We start from the raw sequence: 23,768 nt of genomic DNA, 5'->3' as shown, positions 1-23,768 counted from the left end.
TTCTGAAAGCAAAGGGTCGCAACTCGCTGAAATTGCATGGCCTGCTCTTTGTCTTCTGGCTGATAGTGAATTTTGTTTATGAAAAGACACTCGATATCCTTTGCAGAGCAGTTCACAAGCCACATAGGATCATACACATGTATCTCTCGTAATTCGCTCCCTGCTCGATAAGTAATCACTGCTTCAGTAGTAATACAACTATAAACCCAGCCCATGAAGCCTTTGTAAAACTCTTGCTCCATTGATGGCACTGGTATAGTCTTCATCGTTTTAGGCTTTTTCACATTCAGTATCGTCTCTTCAACACCTGTCACTGGATCTCTTCTTGTAACTCTCTTTGGATAGTATGGCTTCCTGTGTTTGAAGTCTCTCAAAGCCTCGAACTTTATCAATCCCCACATACCAACGTCGTTCTTCCTGACAGGATATCCCAAAGTTCTAATCTTTGACAATTCATCCACATCCCACCATGGAAGTGACATAATATCATGTTACATCTCAAAATATTGCACGCCACATTCTCTTCTTATCGCATACGCATTAATCTGAGGTAAGAAACCCCATCTAATGATATCACCGAGAGATACGCTTCGATCACGTTGATAGTACTTCAAGGGCCGTTTGAACTTCCTCTCGTGACTTTCTTTGGACCACTTTTTCCTTTCTTCTTTTGCCATATCTTTTGGAGTGCCGTCAAAGTTCACATCTTTCAAAATTTCTGCAACTTTTCTTCGCAACTTGTCACGATTCTCCTCAGTAAAGACTTCCATCAAGGTTGGCAACTGTGAAGTATCTTCACTAACACTTTCGTCATCTGTCCAATCTTTGACTTCAACTCTGTCATACATATCAGCCTCTTCAACATATCTATACTCATACTTAGGCTGTTGATTGATGTCGAAGGCATTCAACTCTTCTTCAAACTCAGCATCCAATTCTTCTTCGAAGTCGAACTTAAAATCAGGATTTACCATGTGAGTCATTTCCTTAATTGCTTTCAACGTGTAAGTACGGAAATGATCTCCTTCTTCACGATAAGTATCCAATCTCAGAATCAACTTCTGAGCTTGTTGAACATTCTGTGCATCACCTGACTCCCCCTGTCTATCAGCTCCCCTTGATTCTTCATTCACTGAATCGTTCATCAAATCATCAACAGTCTTTTCAGTGGAAGCTTCAGATACTTTCACACCCGTACCACCCTGAGCATCATCATCATCATCGTCTTTACTAGAACCATGACTACTCGCAGAATAGACTTTCTCATCTTCATCATCTCCCTCGTCATCCTCCTCATCATCATCTTCTTCATCACTATCACCGATTAACTCATCAAGAAGAGTATCTTCCTCAAACAAACCAGAAATAGCAGAGATAGGCTCGGGATTTTCAACAACCATAGAAGGAACAATCGATCTTTCTGTCACTGCAGAACTTCCTTCAGTGCCTTTGCCTTTGTCTTTCATTTGTTCATCAATTTTAGCTTGATGTTCTGCTCTGAGCTCTTCAACTTGCAGCTCTTCAAACCTTTGCTCTACAGACATTCCGAGCATACTTTCGACTACTTTATTCAGCATATAGAATTCATGATCTCTGAACGCCTTAGCTGTTTCAAGCTCTTTGTTCTTTAACTTGAAGTATTCATTTTGTTCATCTCGTCGAGCTTTTTCTTCCTCAAGCTCAGCAACTCTCACCTTCAAGATATCTATCTCTGACTGATCAGAATCAATCTTTTTCAACAACTGTTTGTTATCACCCTCCAACTTCTTCACACGCATTTCAAGAATTCTTTCTCGATCTGCAACTTTCTTGTTCTCAGCAGATAACTTCTTATTTTCAGCAATCACTTCATCAACTTTCTTTTCAACATTCTTGACTTGTGAGGTGTTTGCAATATCAAAATCTCCTACATCATCAAGGCTTACTCCCAAATTCGAAGGAACAGCTGGAAAACCTCGGTACCCCGTAGAACTAGGTGTTAGTTGACCTTGGGTGAGTGGTGGTGTTTGAAAGATTTCTTGTGAGGTGAATAGGGTTTGTTGTGGTGGAGGTGAAAGATGTAGTGGTGAATGATGTATAGGTGATGGTTGTCTTGGAGGTGTTGGTTGTTTCGGTGGTGAGGATGGTTGTGGTGGTGTAGGTTGTCTGGGTGGTGAATGGATTGGCGATTGATGTGGTGTTGGTTCATGTGGTGGTGTTTGTGTTTTCCTGGTTTCTTTTGTTGGTTTCTTCTTTAGCACAATCTTCGGTTTTGATATCTTTGGTGTAACCTTTCTGATCTTAGGAGATACAACTTTCTTTCGTGCTCCAGCTTTCTTTCGACCACCTGGAGGAGATTGTAATTCAGAGGCATGTTCTGGAGAAGGAACATAAGCATCATCATCGTCCTTTTCCTGTCTCTTTCTCTTCCTCAGTTGTTTCTCTTTTTCTATCTCATCTTGGATTCTTTTTCAACGTTCGGTTTCATCTACTACTTCTTCATCTGAAGAACTCGAGGAACTCGTTGTGTCTTTATCAACATCATCTCCCTCAATGTCATCAATAACTTTATCTTTCCCTTTCTGAGCTTCAACATTCACAACACGCTCAGCTTCAACTTCCACAGTTGGTCCGGTTTCCAAGACTTCAGTATCGAACAACAAATGTTCTTCAACATTAAATGGATCTTCTTCCGCAGCTACCACTGTTTCATCTTCTTCAGGTTCATCAATCAAAGACATTTCTGCTGCTTTCTTTTGCTTCTTCTTTGGTTTTGACGACGATCCTTCACCCTCTTGAGCTTTAGGAGTAGCTCTTCTGCGTCTTCTCCCTGTTTCTTTCACATACCACTCATTCTTGCTGTTTTTGAAATCCTTAAGAATTTTCAACTCTTCATCATACGCTGCCTCTTTCCTTTCAGCTTCGTTTCTCCAGTTCTGATGATCAACTGGATCTGGATCAACGTAATTTGCATCTTTTATAAAACCAAAGAATTCTGCACCATCTTTCGGTTCTGGATGATTCGGGTGATATCTTGCAAGTTGTTTAAGCGAATCATTACTCATGTGAGATTGTACCAAAAGATCATTCTTTATGTTTCTGTCAATCTCTGGATACGCGTGATCAATCAACATCTGCACGAACCTCGAATACATCCAACTCTTGCTGTCTGTCTTAATATTCTCAGCCATATAGTGAAATACAATATGTGAGAAATTATACTTCTTGTTCAGCACTAGCGCAGTAACCATATTCATTTGATAATCACGCATCGAATCATAACTTCCTTTTGTGTGGCTCAATGACATCAATACACAGTGAATAAGGAACTTGTATGGTTTCTGAAACTTCGACTTCAAATAATTTCCAGCATTCAAAGCTCCCTGATAACCCATTCTTAGCATGCAGCCTTTCACCATACGTTCCGAAAATCTTATTGGCGATTCTGCTTCATCCGGAAAGTTAACTACTTCACGAATAAGTGCTTCAGTGACAAGAATTTTCTCATTTTTACCATGCACCTCGACAATTGATGAAATTACTTTGTTCTGATCATCGTAGCTTACATTTTTCCAGAAACGTTCTATGTGAGATCTGTATAGTGGTCGTTGATCAGTAAGCGCTTTCTGGATGGGAATACGACCCATGAATTCCAATATACCACTAAACTTTGCTAACTCTGGGTTTTTCTGCATATCCAAATCACAACAGGTGTTGTGAAGAGGATCAAAGACAACATTGGAACCCTGCACATCAACATCACATACAACATGCATCAACACTTAGAACATTTTTCACCAAAATCAAAATTACAAGTTATTACACTTGGTACATCAAAAACGAAATTAGTATAGTGCACTAAGAGCGAAACCACATAATAACACTAAGAGCGAAATCAGTTTATGTACATAAAAGCGGAATCATATATGTGTATAATGAGCGAAAACACAACATGCACTCATGAGCGGAATCCCCAATTACTCTAAGAGCCCTAAGAGCGAAATCATCGAATCATGACAGTTTGGGGCGAAATCATTATCAGACATTCAAAAAACTCAACAAATCCCAAAATTGAACCCATTATCTTGTTAACCTGATAATTCCGATACTAGGGTAAGTTTAATTTCAATTTTGTCCATTAAAACCCTACAGATCTAAGAATATTCATTCTATACATCGGCAAACTTCAATCAACACCAAAAATGATACAATCAAACACAAAGATGTAATCTATACATTAAAACGACTGCACATGATTGTATTCAAGTTCTGATTTAACATTTTAAGTCCTAAATCTATGTATCGATCAACAACAGTTGCCGACAGTTCAAGAAAGCATGATATCGATCAAAATAGAGTTTAAACAACCTTGCCCATGATTGATTACTAAGAAAATGATAAGATCTGGTGAAAACGGGCAGCAATTCGACTGTAAACAGAGGTTATTAGGGTTTCGCTTATGATCGCCTGAGAGAGATGACAAATGAACGAAAACAGGAAAGTGACTCATGAGCGGAATCAGCCTTCTTATATAGTTGGCCTGATTTCGCTCCTGATGACCAATGACATATGAGCGAAATCACATGGGCCATACAAGCGAAATCACATTGAAGCATCTATGAGCGAAATACCCTTTAAAGTGACATATGAGCAAAATCATATCATGATTTTTTAAAAACTTAACATTTTAACACTTTTCTAATTAAACACCGTCACACTCAGTTAACCAAGTCCAAGTCAATGACCTTGGTCAACTGCTTGGCCTACCAAGTCCAAGTTAATGACCTTGGTTGACCGAATTATGAAGTACACAGTCATTTCATTCTGAAAATAGTTCAAATGAATGAACTTTTGAACATTTTGAACTTCCAAACAAACTGACAAACATTGTACCAATCATTGTTTAGCATCTCCAGCTTACCCAGCCCTCATCAAACACAGACATGATCTGCACTAAGCTTTGATCGTTCGATTCCCAACGTCGGTTGTCGAAAATAAAATGAGAACTAAAATCTTTTTGGATTTTTATCTAGATAAACTGAAAACTGTACATACAATCTTTTTGTGAGTGTGTTAGGGGATCATATCAGCTGCCGACTAGACACAAGCACCGTTAAGCTTAATTTCATACCAAGCATTAAGCAATTCGCGTAGATTGCCGATATACTGATCCTCTTAAATTCTCATAAAACTTTCAATCTGTTCGGGATACAGAATTAGTGTTTTAGGACTTAAACATCTACATGTGTCCCACCTCAGTATATACTCCCGTATCCAGATCCCAGTATTCAGTCTTACAGGTGAGTATACCTAGATGATATCTGTAATGGGGTGTAATGCAAGGGTCGTGAGAGCTCAGGTCGATACTTCCGTATACGCAGAGAGATGACGACTTCGACTTAAAGGTGGGTCCCCTTTAGAGGATCTTTTGATTACAACAGCACATGATTAACATTTTTCAATGTGTCATCATTTTTTATGCTGTGGGGAGGCTTTACAAGTAAAGCAATGCATAAAGCATTATCCGGGGACTAGGTCAGTATTTCCATACAGCAGAAGTCCCGGGATAACACCCCAGATATCACTAAGTATAAAGACCTAGTATCTCAGAATACGGGACCCTTCAAACAGGATTTCAGGGGTTACCTATATATCCTGGAGGTGTTCCCCACGTAGACGCAAGTGAATTTTATGTTTATATCCCAAACTGATCTACTAATTTTGCGAAAACCTATCGGCACATCTTTAGCGAGACTGCTTAATTACATTTTATACATTACAATTCTTTAGCGTACTATGTCCGTCTAGCTGATGTACTATCATTTCCCCTATTCTACACAACTCTTTTTGAAGTTTTTCGAATGTTTTTGGATTTTTGAATTTTATCATGTTTTTTGTATTTTTCTGCGAATTACTCCCCCTAAAACTAAAACATATTTTTGTGTTTTTCTTTTTAACGAAAAGCAGAAAAGAAACTGTACAAAGAAAATTGATAACACAACAAAGGTTCACGTCAGATCACCGCCCAACTCGGCTTCACATTCTATAACCCTCCCAGATTGCAGATTTTTCATCCCGTTTAACCTCAAAAGATAGTAAAATCTCTTTTTATCAAAAGGTTTTGTGTAAAAATCGGCTTTCTGGTCATCGGGGTGCAAGTGTTCAATCCGAATTAACTTTTTCTCGTGACAATCACGGATAAAGTGGTGACGGATCTCAATATGTTTTGTTTTCGAATGGTGAACCGGATTTTTAGTAATGTTAATCGCTGCTTCATTGTCCACATAGATCAGAGTATCTAAGAACTGCAAACCGAAGTCTCGCATCTGCTGTTGGATCTAAAGGATCTGCGAGCAACAGCTGGAGGCTGAAACGTATTCAGCCTCACATGTAGAGAGTGCTTTTGTGGTTTGTTTCTTACACTGCCAGGTGACAAGTCGAGTTTCGAAGAACTGACACCCAGCAGTGGTGGACTTTGCGTTTTGCTTGCAGCTCCCAAAGTCAGAATCAGCAAAACCAGATAAAGTAAAGTGACCCGATCGAGGATACCACAAGCCGATGCTTGGGCAGCCTTTCAAATACCGTAAGATACGTTTCACTATGGTCAGGTGTGACTGCTTTGGATTTGACTGATATCTGGCGCAGAGACATGTAGGGTACATGATGTCTGGACGGGAAGCCGTGAGATACATTAGAGAGCCAATGATAGATCGGTACAGTGTCTCGTCCATCTTCACTCCATTCTCGTCTGGACAAATTCCATGATTCTGCGCAAGGGGGTTGATGCAGGACTGCAATCTGTCATGTCGAACTTGTCAAGCACGTCCTTCACATACTTCGTTTGGTGAATGAAGATTCCGTCAGGCATTTGTTCCACCTGCAGCCCAAGAAAGAATTTCATCTCCCCCATCGAACTCATTTCGAAATTTTTCTTCATCACTTTTTCAAATTCTTTACACAGGTCGTCGTTGGTGGAACCGAAGATGATATCGTCAACGTAAATTTGCACGATCAACAAGTGGCCTGCTTCTTCCTTGGTGAACAAAGTGCTGTCTACTGTCCCTCTTGTGAACCCGTTGGCCAACAAGTATTGAGAAAGCATCTCGTACCAGGCTCTCGGGGCCTGGTGAAGTCCGTAAAGCGCTTTGTCCAATAGATACACCTTGTTTTTGTGCAGTGGATCTGTGAACCCCGGCGGTTGCCCCACATACACTTCTTCTCTAATTTGTCCATAAAGGAAGGCAGATTTGACGTCCAGTTGGTACACTTTAAAATCTTTCCATGACGCGAAGGCTAGAAATATCCGAATTGCCTCGAGTCTGGCAACCGGCGCGTAGACTTCATCGTAGTCGATGCCTTCTTGGTGAGTAAAGCCTTGTACCACTAGTCGCGCTTTGTTTCTCACCACGACACCTCAGTCATGACGTTTGCACTTAAAAACCCACTTTGTTTGGATTAACTTCTAGTTCTGTGGTAGATCGACAAGTCTCCAGACACCCAGTTTCTCAAATTGTTGCAGCTCCTCCTGCATTGCATTCACCCAGCTATCCTCGGTCAATGCTTCTTTGTAGGTTCTGGGCTCGATCTGCGAAATAAAGCATTTTAATGAGACTTCTTTCTACAAATCAGCAATAGATGAATAGAAACATGTAAGAGCTTGATCTATTTGATGTCGGGTTTTGACACCGCTTTGCAGGTCACCAATAATCTGCTCTGACGGATGATAAGACAACGTCCGAGGCATAGCATTGTCAGGCACATTCACTTCCGATTCCAAGCTCAATATGTCAAGATCAACGGTTTGATCCTCAGCTTCCGTTGGATCCTCGTCAAAAGTCGGAGCGGGTTCCGCTTCTGAGTCGCCAGATTCGTCAAAAGATGGAGCTGGTTCCTCTGGTGGTTCGTGAGTTGTTCCACTCGGTCTTGCTTCATTGTCGTGAGTACCCCCGGTAGGTTGAGAAACCTCTAGCGGACTAGACACTGGTTCTTGTGAAGTATATTGTTGGTACTGGTACAGAAAAGCTAGTTCCTCATCACTCGGCTCAACAGGCAGTTGAAACGACTCCCAGAGTTTATCGTAATCGAAAAGGAATCTTTGTCCGGGAAGTTGTGGCGATGGAGTGTGCTTCTGACAATCCACATGTTGGACTTGAATCACCTTCCCTAGGCATGGTACGAACACCCTCTTCAGCGGGCTTGCGTAACCTACAAAGAAACCCTCATTAGATTTAGCGCCAAATTTACCGTTTTCATCAATAAAAGTGCAAGGAGACCCGAAAGGCTCCAAAAACTCAAGATTTGGCTTATAACGGTGCAGTAGCTCAAAGCATGTCTTTTTGTACTGCTTGACAGTGAGAACTCTATTCAATGTGTAACAGGCTGCTGATACTGCTTCACTCCAGAAAAAGATTGGTAGCTTGGAATCGGCTAACATTGTACGGGCTGTCTCAATCAGGGTCCGATTCTTTCGTTCAGCAACACCGTTCTGCTGTGGTGTGTACGGCGCACTAAATTCATGAAGAATTCCTTTCTCGTTGCAGAACTCGTACATCTTGTTGTTTTTAAATTCCGTTCCGTTGTCGCTCCGAATCCTCCGAATTGGCAGTTTATACACCGTTTCCATCTTCTTGAAAAGCACCATCAATGACTCAAAGGTTTGATCTTTTCGTTCCAGGCACACTACCCAAAAAAATCTCGTAAAGTCATCAGTCACCACCAGGCAATATAAGTCTCCGCTGATGCTCTTTACGTTGACAGGCCCGAAGAGATCCATGTGCAATCTCTCAAGAGGTAACCTGATTGTGTTCATGATCTTCAATGGGTGTGACTTCCGAGTCTGCTTTCCCGTCTTACACGCTACACAATCATCATAAGTGAAAATTCTTCAGATTAACACCATCAACCAAATCATTATGTACTAAAAAGTTCATTTTGCGAACATGAATGTGGCCCATCTTTCGATGCCACATTATCGAATCTTTTTCTGTCGCTTTAGTTTTAGACACAAAACACTGTTTCTGATGAGATGTTGGCGTTGCGGCGCTCATATCAAGTATATAAAGATCATTTTCCCGCGAAGCTCGCAACAGCACCATCTCATCAGGGATTTTAAACCCTGGTTTCAAAACAACACATTCAGTTTTAGTAAAGTGTACACTAAACGCTTTATCACAGATTTGTGAAATACTGAGTAAATTGTTTGTTAACTCTACTATGTAGTTCACTTTGTTGAACGAAATCACTCCATTTGACAGCGTTCCTTGACCAACGATCCTTCCACCTTGATTCCCGGCAAATCCAACATAGCTTCCGTTTATGGATTTGACATCATAGAGCAGAGCAAGCGTCCCAGTCATATGCCGTGAAGCACCGCTATCCATAATCCACTTTGACAGAATCGACTTGGGCAGCCCCTGCAAACATCAAATCAAAATTATTCAAACAATGAAGCCCAGGATTTCTTAACTTCTGACACACTTCCGAACACAACATCACACTTCTCATGTGTTTTCGGAAAATCAAATATGACATTTGGAACCTCTTCTTTCACAATCGTTTTAACTTTATTAGTTATCGGTGGAAATTCAGCAAGAAACTTATCAACTTCATTTTCAAACTCAACAACGTCATCTTTAAAAATGTTTGAATCAATTTTCAAAGCGTTCTCCATCTTTTTGACCTCAACCGACAGTTTCGACTTCGCGACCCAAGATTGATTTTCAAAAATTTTTGTCTTAGGGTAAATTTTTGAAGTCTTTCGAGTCTTAGAGAATTCGCCAATCTCGAAAGTCGATTTCGGCTTATCCTCCGACTTCAAAGATTCCCCTCTTTTCAAAATGCGGATCGGAGAAACCATCGGCTTTTTGCCCTTTGTGTCAGTCGGAGATTTAGGTCGAGGTTTTTGAACGTTTGACTTTTGAACAGTTGGTTTAGTAACAGTTTGTTTTTGAACACTTGGTTTTTGAACAGTTTGTTTTTTAACCGGTTTTACAACAACAAGTTTCTCAAACACTTTCTGACACTGTTTCGCCATGTGGCCGATCTCATTGCGGCGATAACACACCCTTTTGTCATATTCGACAAAAGTAGATTTGACTGACTCTTCTTTCAACTTTTTCGCTGCGTTGAAATCGTCCACAGCTTTTTGACTGAAAATATAATCTTTCTCATCATCAACACTAGGACCAGCGACAAAAATTTCATTCATCTTCTCTTTCGGCTTAAACACCTGTTTAGCCGTTTCTTTTCAAACCCGATTCCTTTGTTTTTAAGATTATTTTTCTTGTTTTGACCTTTACCAACCCCTTCTTTCTTTCCCGAACTTGTTGGACGTGAAGTAACAAACGACTTTTTAGGTTTCGAAAAGAATTCATTGTTATTAACTTCGTTAATGTTCATTTCAACCAGTTTAAACACTTTTTCGACATTTTCGATCTTCACATTCTGAAGTGGGTACTCGGAATCGGAATAAAGTTTGTCTGTTCCAATCATGGTGTATACCACCATAATCGGATCATCATTCGCACTCTTTTCCGATTTCGGTACATATCGATCTAAGAAATTCCCTTCATCTTCAGAATCACTAACAACCTTCTCAGATTGAGCCTTTTCAGATTTCTCACTCTCCTCATCCAACACCTGATCGAAAACTATTTTGATAACCTGAGATTCGTTGTCGGTATTGGATGGGGAGAATGTGACATCTATACTTTCAGGCAGATTATCCTCAACCGATCTCAATTTGAGATTTAAAGCAGCTTCCACCCCATCTGGATACTTCTGTGTGTAATGATTCCACATTGGGGGTGGAACACTCTTGAAGACTGGTGCAACATGTGGCTGTTGGGGAACAATTTGTTCAAGAACGTACGATGAAGCCACATAACTCATTAACTTTTTATCAATCCGATCGTTTTCAATTTTAGCCAATTCTAGTTCTTTCTTAAGAGATGCAATCGTGTCTAAATGAAAATTGACTTCTTTTTGTTTATCAAATAATGTTGCTTTAGCCAATTTTGTAGCTTTATCGTTTTCGACACTTTCCTTTTGGATCATCTTGATTGACCTTTTAAGAGTATCGTACGCCTCTTTAACTTGGCCAAGGTCAAACTTAATTATATCAGCATGGTGTTTCAATTCCTGATACTTGGTGTCTTTTTCAAGACACTCCGTGCATGGTTCTAAACACTGTTTGCACGGTGTTTCAGGGATTGAAACAACTTTTTCAACAACCTGCTCTACACAATCAGCTTTACCAACATTGTTTGACTCAGACTCAGATATGTTGACAGATTTGATCTCCTGAACTCCAGATTCCTCTCGTTTGACAGACACACTACTGACAGACTTTGACTCCTCAGATTCTGAGTCTACCTCTTTGAGTTTTCCCATTAGAGCTTTGTCAGCTATGTCTTTCAAAACTTCTCCAGTCATCTGTTTCGACACATCGATCAATTATTCAACGACTTCTTTCTTCTCTTCAAATCTTGGGCATGATCCGGTCCTTGGTTCTTCAAAGTAACCTGCAAAAGATTCAGAAATTTCAGGAGGCAATACAGATTTCATTAAACTTCCCAAAACCTCCTGCTCTGACTGATAATAATACACTTCAGCAGCTATCTCTTCAATATTGACCGCATTTTCACCAGAAACCTCTTCAACAACTACAGAAACATCTTCAGTAATTGTTTCTGGTTCAGACACCATCTCAGAAATTTCAACAACTTCAGCCATCATGGCATGTCCATCGCTACTGGGGATATATTTGCTGAAACCTGCAGCTACCTTCTCGTCGTCTTGATTCACGATCAGTGCCTTTTCTGGTTTATTCTCAATCTGTGGCCTCTGAACAGTTGGCTGTTGATTTGGTCGGTGATAGATCGCTTGCCTGTAGTAGTCGTTGGTGAACGGGTTTTGATGATTGTTTACTTCACGGTTAGGACATTCTCGTTTGAAGTGACCACGTTATTTACATTTAAACATGTAACTTTCGACTTATCAAACCCTAGCTTTTGATCGGGGCCTGATAGACTGTTCCGGCCTGTAATTTCCATGAAACGTTGAGCCCTACGCACCAAACTCGCCATGCACCATTTGATGTCGATCAATTCAAGCTCTTCGGGATCGATTTGGTCGTAATCCTCCTTCGTCATGTCAGGATTACGGATCCTCCCTGCTACTAAGCCCTCATAAGCCTCAAGAACGGAAGCAAGCAGTGCTATGTGCTGTTTTGCGGCTGTTTCCGTGATCTCGTTTCCATTCTTTATGTTTACCGCAATATTGCACTGTACCCCAGAAACATACGTCTGTTGGTTGGATCCTGTTGAGCTTTGAGGTGAAGGCTGTTCCTGAGCTTTGACATTCGGTTCAAAGTTCGCGAATGGTGAAGAATTGCCAGATTGCGGTGTGTTTGAAGAAACACTTGAGGTGTTATCAGCAATGAACCCTGTCTGTATTTTTGGGCTTTGATTGGTTGAAACTGGAGGGTTGCCTTTATAATACAGAGACACATCTTGCTACATACTCGCTGAGTTCATCTTCTTGATTTTCAGCAATTCCAGCTCGTGGGCTTCGATCTTCTCGATGAATGAGCTAAGATTGAGATTTACAAAATCAGAATTATTCTTCAGCATCATTAGATACGTGCCCCACTCATCATACGGAAGTGCATCACACAGTTTATCAGTCCATTCTTCATTCGTCTTGGTAATCTCCAAACGCTTCATCTCAATCACAAGATGACAGTATCGTTCGATTAACTGCTTTGTTGTCTCGCCTTTAATCCCAGTAAAAATATCAAATTCCTTTTTGATTAAAGCCTTCTTGCTTTTAATCATTGAAACACTGCCTTGGAATTTCAGCTTCAAAGCTTGCCACATCGACTGAGAATTGTCTTCATGTTGTAGTAAAACGAGAATATCTTCTTTGATGGCCTGTTGCAGAATGCTCACCATCTTCTTTTCAGCCTTGAAGTCAATCTGTTCAGTTTCCGTCAAACTCCCGATGCCCTTTTCCAATCCCATACCGTTGACTGGTGGTACATACTTCGCCTCTGTTTTCATCCAACATTCGAAGTGATTGGCTTGCACCCAGTTTTTGAAACGTCCTGACCAACCCGCATATTCATCCAAACTCATAAGCTTTGGTGGCTTTTGTATCGTCCCTAACTCGTTCTCCATGTTAACGTTCTGTACTATACTTGCTGGACTTTGCGTAACCGACATGCCGCTCCCTGCAAACAAGTTATAAAAATCTTGATGTTCCATTTTTAGTGACAAATTTCCAAAAATGTTTAACTTTTTGATTAACAGGTTGTTTTTATCGAAAAACTTTTAACACAGACTGAGTTTCCAATACTCGATCACGTACGAAATGGACTAAACGCTCAAACCATGACTTTTACACTAAAACAGGCCTTATAAGCGAAATCAAACTCTAAGTGTAACAATGAGCGAAATCACTTAATGCTCACAAAAGCGAAATCACAAATTGACCTAATGAGCGAAATTAGATTGTAACAATGAGCGAAATCAAATCTTGAAACCACAAGAGCGAAATCAGTGGTACACTAAGAGCGAAACCTCAGCCATATGAGCGAAACCTCTGATTTCTCTTCTGCCGTATGAGCGAAATTAGAACCTTAGGTGACAAACACTTGATTTCTCTTGAACGTACGAGCGAAATCACCTCAAGTACTTTCAAGCGAAACCTGTTCACGAGCCATTTTAGGTCACTGTTAAGCTATTTTTAGGTCTGAATTTCTCAAGGGTTTGTTGTTAGACAATTTTACACTATGTGTTCAAATTTAAGTCCATTTTGTCCGTCGGAAAGTCCAGAAACTCAAAATGTGCTAGAAAAAGGCTTTGATTCGGGTAAACTAGCTCACAACTGGCTCTGATACCAATTGTAGGACCGTTATTGACAGTCGTGTGAGTCAATCAGAGCTAGATACTACCGAAAATGCAGCAGAAATACAAAATCGGCATGAATCAAAGCAGAAATGGAGTAGAAACAGAAGTAGATCACTTTAAAACAGTTTTCTCATTAAACTTTCACAAAATACACGAGCAGCAGTTCGGCTACACTGGAGACATGAAAGTACATAATGAGAAAACAACTACACTATATATAGGGGCAAGGGTTTCGCTTATATGACCATGTCACTATAAGCGAAATCATCTTGTTGGGATTTCGCTCATATGATACATTGACATATAAGCGAAATCATGATTTGATGTTGTTATTAACTCGATTACCCCAGATGGCTACAAGATTTATTTGCCCAACCCCAATGTCTCTATCAAAACGTTGGTCATGATTTAAGGTAATTAGTTCACGCCCATCCTCCCAGGTACGGTGTGAGGGTGCCAAACCTAATAGCGCTCTCAACTAATAACCTCGTTGCCTCCCCGACAACTATCGGTAGATGTAAGGGGTCTTAATGATAGAAATGAGTGTAATAACCAACATCCCAATAACCCGACGTTCCTCCCCGGAACAATTACCAGATATCCCTCCCCGGGATGCATGCTTGGAAAAAGAGAAGTGAACTCACCTTAGATTTGCTTGGTATTTAACAAGTTACTTTACCCGTTCCAAGTCGGTCAACCAACCCTACCGTGGTTACCAAAGACAATCAGTATTGTGTTCACACATATCACGTATCTAACGTACATGTTGCACAAGTAGCAGACAGGTAAGACACATGTTCTTATACAAGTCATAACCGTTAAAAATGCAACCCATTGTTCTATAACTGTTATCGTAAAATCACATAACAAGTGTTTTGTTCCCAAGCTAGTCCACGCCCCATGTTTATGACACATATCAACATTCACAGATATACTGTTTGTTCATACAGGTTAAGTCTAGGTTAACACTATTACCATGTAACAAATAGGCTTTTCTAATCCAACTGCCCTATTCACCACAATTTCATTCTACCTTACACAGTTTCATTTAACATCATACACATCCTATAGTTTCATAAACTAATTTCACCAAGCATCCTTGACAGAAAATCACAAGTGACGAGTCAGAAAATCATACACATCCTATATGTTTCGTCGGGGCCAGGTTATGACGAAACTCATATGTTTCGTCGAGCTCACTTATGACGAAACACTACTAGTTTCGTCGAGGTCACTTGCGGCGAAACACCACTAGGTTTCGTCGCCCTCATCAGTCGTAGAAACAGTTACAATTTACCATGAATAACATTGTTCCATTTTGTTACACACCAACAACAACCAGTTACTCAATTCCAATTAAATAATTACAACCTCTATTCCTATGAATCTAATTCTTAAAAGGGGTGGCACATGCAGACTTGGAAAAAGGCAACTAGGAAGTGGATTATTAATATATAACATCAGTCAACAATATTAAGCAAGGAGGGAACATCATCATTGGCCGAAAAGGGAGAGACACAAAAGTCAAGGCACAAGCATCAAAGATTACAACATATAATCATCATCACGTATACAAAATTCCAACTCATAACAACCTAAGTCCCAATCCATGCTAAATCATGTTATTCATTTAATCCAAGTTCTTAAATCGTAAACACCTTAGCCATTACATATTCAAAATATCGCATATAATAGGGACTAAAACAACCAAGGAGGATATCATACTAACCGGAATATTAAATGGAATCAAAGAAGAGCTTCACGAGCGAGAGGGGTGTTGCCGTCGGGTTCCAGAAGGAGTTCTAGGGTTACCATGATTGTTCCAAAACAAAATATGTTTACATCCTAAACTTAACAGTATGTGAAACTCAATAGGGTTGGACTCGAGCACTTGGGCCTGGCATGTATGTGGGCCGAAGTAAGGGTATGCAGCCCCTAACAAGTGCAGCTCAAATCCGATAATTAGCCACTAAGGATAGCCCAACTATACACACAACCTTCCCCAATAAGTTTTACATTAGACCCGTATATTTTGGTTAGGAGCGTTTACAAATTAATTACATAAGGAACGGAAAAGAATAAAGAGAAATCAGATTTACTAAACAAAATAACACTACCTTGAAAGTTCGGTTTGTCACAAATAATCTCTTTGTTTCTGCTATTTTTTAAGATAAAACGCATTAGTTCACAATATATAAAGCCCATAAAAAGCATTAGGTCACAGTTTTAACATAAAACGCAACGCACTCTCTAATAACAAACCTAATTAAGCACATACAATGATAAGATAACACTCATTAACAATTTTTGGGAAGGGATATGGTATATTAGGTCTATTGCACTTCATAAAATGTAATTTGAATACGGTTTAAAAAGCAAAAATATATCAAATTACCATTATTAGAAATCTCTTTGTGTTTTCTACTAGTTTGTTGTTTCATTGTTGATTTTCAGCTAATTTTTCCTTGTTGATCGATGTTTTCTTCATCTGATGTTGTTTTTTGCTTCTTTGATGATTTAGGGTTTTGAGATACGGATTTTTTTTTTGCAGTAACTCGAAGGTAAACCTTCAAATTATCTCTCGATGATGCCATGAACTTCAATGGAGTTTGATTTTCTCAAATTTCAGTATGTGTGTGTTCATTCAATCGAAGTGTAAAACGTAATGAACTTTTTTACGAAGCTTTCTGTGTATATTCAAGAGCGGTTATTGTTGGAAATTGACGATAATACCCTTGAAAGCCCGGAGAGCGTGTTTAAATGAGAGTTTTTTATTTGATTTTAATATAGACCGTTCATTGTACAATTGGACGCTCGTGATTACTTCCTATCCTTCCTAGTGAAATAAACTTCCTATTATATCATAACTCTCGAATTAATAGTAACTAAATAACATCAATGTACATTGTATGTAAAAGTAACTAAGCGACTGCTTGTTTATATCTTAATGAGGCTCTTAATGATTGAGACCTCTTACTGGTTCATCACTTAATGGTTCAGACTGTTTGTTTCACGAGCAGATGTCTCAATGGTTCAGACATTTGCCTCTGAATGGTTAGCATTATACAGAGTCTGAATGGTTAAGACTTCTAATCTGAATTGGTCAGACATTTGCCTCTGAACGGTTAAACATTATATAGGCTTTTAATGGTTCAGACCTCTTTCCGGTTCAACACTTAATGGTTCAGATCTCTTACGGGTTCAGCACTTAACTGTTTAGATTTTACCAAACAGCCCCTAAATAACATTAATGTTCATTCTATGTAAAAAAAAGTAAATTATATATTTATAAATTTTATGTCTATGTTTTGGGGCAAATTATGGATTTGGTCCTTAAATCAGAAATGACAAAAGTGCACTAGATATTTACCAACCAAATGACATTATTAAATTTTAACAACCTGAATAATCTTATCAAATCTTAGTGTGGTACGTGTTTGAAAACTCTTCAAATAATTCAGAATTGTTGAAGGAGATGAATAAATTTATTAGAAAGGGTGTTGATCAAATTTGAGGGGCTGAAAATGCAAAAAAGGGAGAAATCATTTGTTTCTGAGATCCCTTACGGACCGCAAGAACAAACCCCTTGTGATCCGCAAGGGAGTTCAAATTTGTTGGTGCCCAGGTCCCTTACGGACCGTAAGGATATACCCCTTGCGGTCCGTAAGGGGGTTGCTGACAGCAAAACCTTGCTGTCAGCTGTAGATTCAGCTTGATGACGCCATTCCTGTCATTTTTGCCACCTTTCTCATCATTTGAACATCTGGAAGGACACTAATCCTTCTTCTAGCACTCGTGATCACACTTGTCATGATTGTGGAGCTTATGGAGTAGTATAAATAGGCCATGAACCTCATTGTTTCATTCACACCTTTCATACTTTACTTCTTAAAACACCTTTGGAGATGCTTCTAATTTAAAGGAGCATCCTCTTCTGAGTTCAAGTGTTCCTTCTAGCACTAGTAACTGTTCTTCTAAGTTGATTTCAGTTTTGTAGTAAAAATATATCCGAAAGTCAAGCAGTTTGACTTTTGTTTTGACTTTCGGTTCTGACCATTTTGGTCAAGTCAAAACCCGATTAAATTTTCCTACGTGATTATTATATCATAGGGTATAATTCCGTGCAATTATACCCCATAATCATCACGTTTAAACGGGTCAAAAGACAAGTCAAACATACAATTCTTAAAAAGTCAAAAATGCCATCTTGGCATAAAAGCAAATAAATTGGTTTTAAGCATATGCAACCTACATTCTGACTTTGAGACTAAATATATAACATTATAAAATATATATTGACATGTTCAACTCATCATAGACCCATTCGACCACCCGAACCCGTTTATACGCACACGACAAGTTATAAGGACATAAACCGCATAAACTAGCCGTAACGGGTCAAATGCTTTTAAAACATTTCCAAATCGGAATGTTTGGTTAAATAACCCATATTACACGAGACCCCTCGCTCGTACGGATATAAACCACATTTTATCCGGTCAACGCTTAATCTAGCGAAACCGAGCGTTATTCTAAAGTTAACGGGTCAAAGTCAAAGACTTTCCAATGACCCGTAAACATTCTAACGGATAATTATTATGTTAATTCCAAACTATAAAGCACTCCAGATAATTGCATCTTGGATTAATAAACTTTGAATACGGCTTTGCTACAAGAATTAATTACTCAGATTTATTAGATAGCAAAGGTAAACATCTTTTAGCCACTTTTATATTAAAACTTGGGATATGACATGTAACACTTGGTACGGGTATCGCAAATGAGCAAATGCTTACAAATGTGGGTATTCGTTTCAATCCGTTTCGCTTGATAATGCATTAAACGTTTGGGGGTTAATAGTACCGTATTTGGACGTCTCGATTCATTTAGTTGTAAATGACCATTAAGTACGGGGTAACCTGTCATACACAAATACTTTTGGCGAGTGTATTGATCACATACTGCTTCCCAAATATACGGTAAGCTTGTAATTCGGTAACAAGAAATTATCCCAATGATTATTGATTAAAAATCTCCTTTTAAAATGTTTTCTAAAATGTGCCGTTTAATAGTATTTACAAGTGAAAAATGACATATTTTTAAAGATTAACCAAAGGTGACGAACCTCAATAGTAGGCTGGATACGGTTCAACCATAAGCTTTGGAATTTGCGACTCCGCGGCTAAAGACCTATGATGTCTTAAGTCCTTTTTATTTCGATCCTACCTTGTGGGATATTTGTACCGAACAAGATATTACAAATTTTATTTAATATAATTCCAAGCTTTTATACTTAATACTTTATCATTCTATCTTCCGCTGCCAATTGTGATAGTTTTATCCGACCATCACGTATAAACCCAAGTCCGGGCCTACCGAGAAATTGGGGTATGAAATAAATCAAGAAACATATTTGAAAACAAACAGCGAGACCAAGTCCGTACAAATCGTGACCCTAAGAAAAACTATATCTGAGCCGAACTAAAGGGGTAAATATGTAACTAACTCATAAAATTACGGATGAGATCGATACCACGCTGATACTGAAGAAGTGAGTATTGAATACGTACCGAATGTATTAAACTATATTGGTACGGTACCAGTATTTCAGAAAAAAAAATCTTAATATGAATAATAATAATAAAATTAGAAAGAAAGGACAGAAAAAGATCCTAAACCAATGTGAAGTGAACTGGCTAGTCCGGTGACTCATTGTAAAGTCTGTTTGATTCCACTCTCTTCTTTAATTAGGTATCTTCCTTTTCAGATCTCTTTTTTCATCATTCATCTATCTAATTCTGCATTCAATCAGTTCAGTTTTCTTCTATCTACTCCTATTTTCTCTTCAATTTCTTCTTTTTTCCAAAACCACTTTAGGGTTTTCTAGTTTTTTGTAAGTAGGTTTATGTTATCTTTCACTGCGTTGACTTGTGATCTTCTCTGTTCAGTTTATTTTAATTTGGGTTTGTGATTGTGATTGTGATTTGTAGATATGAAGGGTGCCAAGGGTAAAGGGGCTGCAAAAAGAGATGCTTTGAAGCCTGTTGATGACAGGTTGCTTCATTTCTTTTTTGTTTTACTGCTGCATATTATTCATTATATAGATTTGATTTATGAGATCATTGTCACTTACCACTTACCAGTAAACCCTTTTCAGGATGTTTAATTTCTTGTTGTTTTAAAGTCTATATGTAATTATTTGTTGGTGTAAGACTACATGCTTTGGTTTAACTAAAAAGTGTATAACGCTCGGTCGGCCACGTCGCTGCTGTGTCGGCAATGGGCTTTAACTAACCCACCATTTAACTATCACGTTGCGGTTTAACTAACAATTAAATAAATTAAAAAAACAACAAAAAAAGTTTGATTGGTTGATTGGGGGTGGACCCCATCTCATTGGGTTTTCACTAGGGGTGCAAATGAGCCAAGCTGAGCTGGCGCCTGACCGGGCTCGAACTCGATTAACTTATGAGAGCTCCAGCTTGGCTTGGCTCGGTTCGAGGTTTGTTTTCAAAGCTCGAGCTTGGCTCATTGGTAGTTTTTAAGCTCGGGCTTGGCTCGTTTATTATCTATTAATTAATATTTTAAATAAAAATAATATAAATAAGACTCGTTTAGGCTCAAGAGTTCGATAAGTGAAGCTGGGGCTAGGGTTTGTTTACTAAACAAGCTCAATTTTACGTTTGGGCTCGGCTCGTAAACAAGTTTAAATAAGCTCGGCTCGGCACGGGGTAAATGTTATTAAATATTAATAAAATCTAATATTACACTCGATGAGGCTCGACGAGCCTGAAAAGCTTGACATGCCAGGCTCGAGCTCGAGCTCGATAAATTAACGAGCTTTATTTTAGGCTCAAGCTCAGCTCGGCTCATTTCGACTTTTCTCGAGCCGATCTCGAGCAGCTCGCGAGTTGTTTGCACCCCTAGTTTTCACGCCCGTTAAAGGAGTGGTGCTCCCTACTTTGGCGCCCTTCTTTCACGCCTGCGTGGTGGCGTTTAGCGCTGGTTTTGGGTGAGGAGGCATGGGGCGCCGCCACCCCACAACGATCAGTCTAATAGATGGTGACGATTAGTTATAAAGTAGTAATAATAGATTGTTGAATGTTGCAGAAAAGTAGGGAAGAAAAAGGCTCCTGCTAAGGCAGCCAAGACGAAAGGTGGGAAAGCAGCTAAAGATCCTAACAAGCCGAAGAGACCACCAAGTGCTTTCTTCGTTTTCCTGTATGGTATATTCGTTTTGGAATTTCAAAACGGAAGTTACATATTGTTACTGATTTGTGTCATCTTATCTTTTCAGTGAGGAGTTTAGAGTAACATTCAAGAAAGAAAATCCTAATGTCAAGGCTGTGTCAGCAGTAAGTACCGAGTGCTAGTTAGCGAGTCATTCAGTTCTTGTTGTATTTCCTTTTTAATTTTTTATTTTATTTTTATAGGTTGGGAAAGCTGGGGGCGAGAAGTGGAAATCCATGAGTGCAGCTGTAAGTGACCTAAACTTGTTCGTTTTTCTTATGTGAAACTGAATATGTGAGTTTACGAAGTTTATATATTCTGACAGGAAAAAGCTCCTTATGAAGCCAAAGCTGCAAAAAGGAAAACCGAGTATGAGAAAGTTATGAAAGCGTACAATAAGAAACAGGTGAATACTTATGTTTGTGCATTTTCTGTAAACTGTTGTTAGTGATGTGTTTTGACCCATTTATATATGATTATGTCAATCTTTTATGTTTCTATCCATGACGGGCATAAACCATTTTTATTTAGAAGACTACCTTATTCGTTTAATCAATGTAATTTCTATCATAGCTATATTTGACATGTTAATAAAGGATATAAAAGGGTTTTTAATGAAATATTTGATGGATTTTGTATGTATAAATAGGAGAGTGAAGCCGATGATGTTGAGGAGGAATCTGATAAGTCAAAGTCTGAAGTAGATGAGGAAAGTGGGCAGGTATTTGTTCTTTCTTTCTTCTCGTTTATGTTTTAGAATGTCTAGCTTCAGGGCCGGCCCTGAGAATTCGTGTACCATGTTCGAGCTCGGAAAAACGTGCCCTTAGGCCTTAACGAAATTGGGTATTGAGCTCACTAAAAGTCTAAACCTAATGACAATGTGCTAATAACTAATCTAAACCATAAAAATAGTTTTGTAAGTGGGCCTATGTTGGTGTTTGTACGGGTATACCCTATTAAAAAATATTTAACATATACATACTGGATTTTTTTCATACAATAACGTGGCCTTCGAAATATCGGACCCTGGCCGGTGGTCCTCCCCGCCCACCCCCTAGCTTTAAACAAAACAATCTTCAGTGGTTCACATATAATTTATGTGTGCTATTCTTCCATTTTATTATAACTACTCGATAGTATTGAGTACGATAACCGAATACTTTGTTGCATATATAACATAATTTTAACAAAATATGAAAAAAGATCAAGTAGTGGTTCTGGTGATGGTGATATTGAAATCAAATAGTGTAGTGTAGTTGATAAAAGCAAAATATCATCAAAACATGTGGGATTGAAGTCGCATAATTAGACTTGGTAAGTTGTATGCACGATTGATGTCGGATATATTTCATCTCACACTCAAAACGCCTCTTTATGAGCAGGAAGATGATGAAGAAGAAGACGACGACGATGAAGATGATGATTGAAATACCCAAATGGTATGTTGACAAGGGAGATGTCAGAACAAACATAGGCATTGCTTGCCGGACACATGTATGTTTGGTATTCATGGTTGACTTGGGTTTGTGCTTTAGTGTATGCTTCTTGACAATTTGATTTAGTTTCAAAGAATGTTTATTCCCCTTTTTTTTAATTTAATAAATGTCTATTTTACTAGGAACCAAGATGTATGTATATCCATGCCTATAAAACACATGAAACCAATTTAATTTAGGGTTTAGGCTTTTCTTGAATTGGAAAATCTCTCAACTATCTAAGGCTATATGTTTTGGGCTTCAATGGGGTGCTAGCGCTACCACATCAGCTGCGAATTGGGTGCAAACAACGCAACGACGAGGCGGGAGGATGGGTGGGGGCTCGGTGGGGATGGCGGGCATGTGGAAGTTGGAAAGGGTCGTTGGGCTCCATGCTTAGCGGACCGTTGGGTTCCATGGGATTCCACACAACTGATGCAAGCTTTAAAAAACGTTGTTTTTCACTTATTTAAATCATTTAAATCGTTTAAAAACACAAGGCAGGTAATGTACGATTGCTTGATTTTACATAATATGATATTGAAAGATGAAGATGAAACGATTTGTCAAAGCTATGAAGGTGGCTATGGCCCCCTGTCACGAACAGACTTCAAAATCGAGCGGCAATATGATGTAGAGAAATGCATAGCATCCTTTGTTTGGATTTGGTGGAACATATTTGGCAGTATCATCCCTGGGGTAAAGTTCTTGTACAAATAATCTTAACATACTAAACATACAAATTGAAGGAAAACTCAAAAAAACAAGGTGGCATTTTTGTAATTATCAATAACTATCAAAGTTACTCTACAAATATACCTAAAAAAACCTAATCACTCCCCCCACCCCCAAAAAAAACCTAAACCCCCACACCCCCCCACCCCCCAAAAACCTAAAAAAAACCTACCCCCACCCCCAAAAACCTAAAAAAACCTAACCCCCCCCCACCCCCAAAAACCTAAAAAAAACCTACCCCCCCCCCAACCCAAGCTAAAATGCTAAAAACTAAACCCCCCAAAAAACCTAAAAAAATCTAAAAAAATAAAAAAAAACACACAAATTATTTTATTTTATTTTTTTAACATTTTTTATTAAAAAATCGCTACTTTTAGTAGCAGCAAAAAAAAATATTTTTTTTTTTGGCTAACGAAATGTAGCTTTTTTAATAAAAAAT

At 38.9% G+C, this 23,768-nt stretch overlaps 2 protein-coding genes across 5 annotated transcripts; one reads left to right on the top strand and one right to left on the bottom strand.

Moving 5' to 3' along the window:
- Positions 1 to 491: 491 nt before the first annotated feature.
- LOC110901387 lies at positions 492 to 11,412 on the bottom strand. The gene is made up of 7 exons (XM_022148218.1): positions 11,212 to 11,412; positions 10,525 to 10,617; positions 9,446 to 9,676; positions 9,204 to 9,392; positions 2,456 to 3,725; positions 1,322 to 2,356; positions 492 to 1,225 (listed from the first exon to the last, which is right to left on the bottom strand). The coding sequence occupies exons 1-7, from the start codon at positions 11,410 to 11,412 to the stop codon at positions 492 to 494; spliced, it is 3,753 nt and encodes a 1,250-aa protein (XP_022003910.1).
- An 8,096-nt stretch (positions 11,413 to 19,508) lies between these two features.
- On the top strand, positions 19,509 to 22,740 carry LOC110898808 (high mobility group B protein 1). Of its 4 annotated transcripts, none has more exons than XM_022145651.2 (8): positions 19,509 to 19,640; positions 19,880 to 19,943; positions 21,000 to 21,110; positions 21,187 to 21,244; positions 21,323 to 21,367; positions 21,445 to 21,525; positions 21,769 to 21,840; positions 22,502 to 22,740. In XM_022145651.2, the coding sequence occupies exons 2-8, from the start codon at positions 19,882 to 19,884 to the stop codon at positions 22,544 to 22,546; spliced, it is 474 nt and encodes a 157-aa protein (XP_022001343.1). In that variant the 5' UTR covers positions 19,509 to 19,640; positions 19,880 to 19,881; the 3' UTR covers positions 22,547 to 22,740. The 4 variants fall into 4 exon arrangements, with proteins under 4 accessions (XP_022001343.1, XP_022001341.1, XP_035837697.1 ...); XM_022145649.2 differs by having other exon boundaries at positions 19,569 to 19,700; XM_035981804.1 differs by lacking the exon at positions 19,509 to 19,640 and adding an exon at positions 19,672 to 19,786.
- The last annotated feature ends 1,028 nt before the right edge of the window (positions 22,741 to 23,768 follow it).

The sequence above is a fragment of the Helianthus annuus genome, chromosome 13 (assembly GCF_002127325.2).
Source record: "Helianthus annuus cultivar XRQ/B chromosome 13, HanXRQr2.0-SUNRISE, whole genome shotgun sequence".
NCBI classification, from domain to species: Eukaryota; Viridiplantae; Streptophyta; class Magnoliopsida; order Asterales; family Asteraceae; genus Helianthus; species Helianthus annuus.
Note: the sequence above shows the minus strand (reverse complement) of the source record. Positions and strands in the feature narration are given on the sequence as shown.

Excerpts from the sequence above, each read along its gene's own strand:
- LOC110901387 (XM_022148218.1), bottom strand. The coding sequence starts at position 11,412 with ATGACTGGAGAAGTTTTGAAAGACATAGCTGACAAAGCTCTAATGGGA. Across the intron at positions 10,618-11,211 it reads AAGCTGATTGTGTAGAGCAG|GTGTTGGATGAGGAGAGTGA; the intron begins GTTGTTGAAAAA and ends GTTTTCGATCAG. Across the intron at positions 9,677-10,524 it reads GGAATTTCTTAGATCGATAT|TCGAAACTGTCGGTTGAGGT; the intron begins GTACCGAAATCG and ends TGGGTCGCGAAG.
- LOC110898808 (XM_022145651.2), top strand. The coding sequence starts at position 19,882 with ATGAAGGGTGCCAAGGGTAAAGGGGCTGCAAAAAGAGATGCTTTGAAG. Across the intron at positions 21,245-21,322 it reads ATGTCAAGGCTGTGTCAGCA|GTTGGGAAAGCTGGGGGCGA; the intron begins GTAAGTACCGAG and ends TTATTTTTATAG. Across the intron at positions 21,841-22,501 it reads TAGATGAGGAAAGTGGGCAG|GAAGATGATGAAGAAGAAGA; the intron begins GTATTTGTTCTT and ends CTTTATGAGCAG.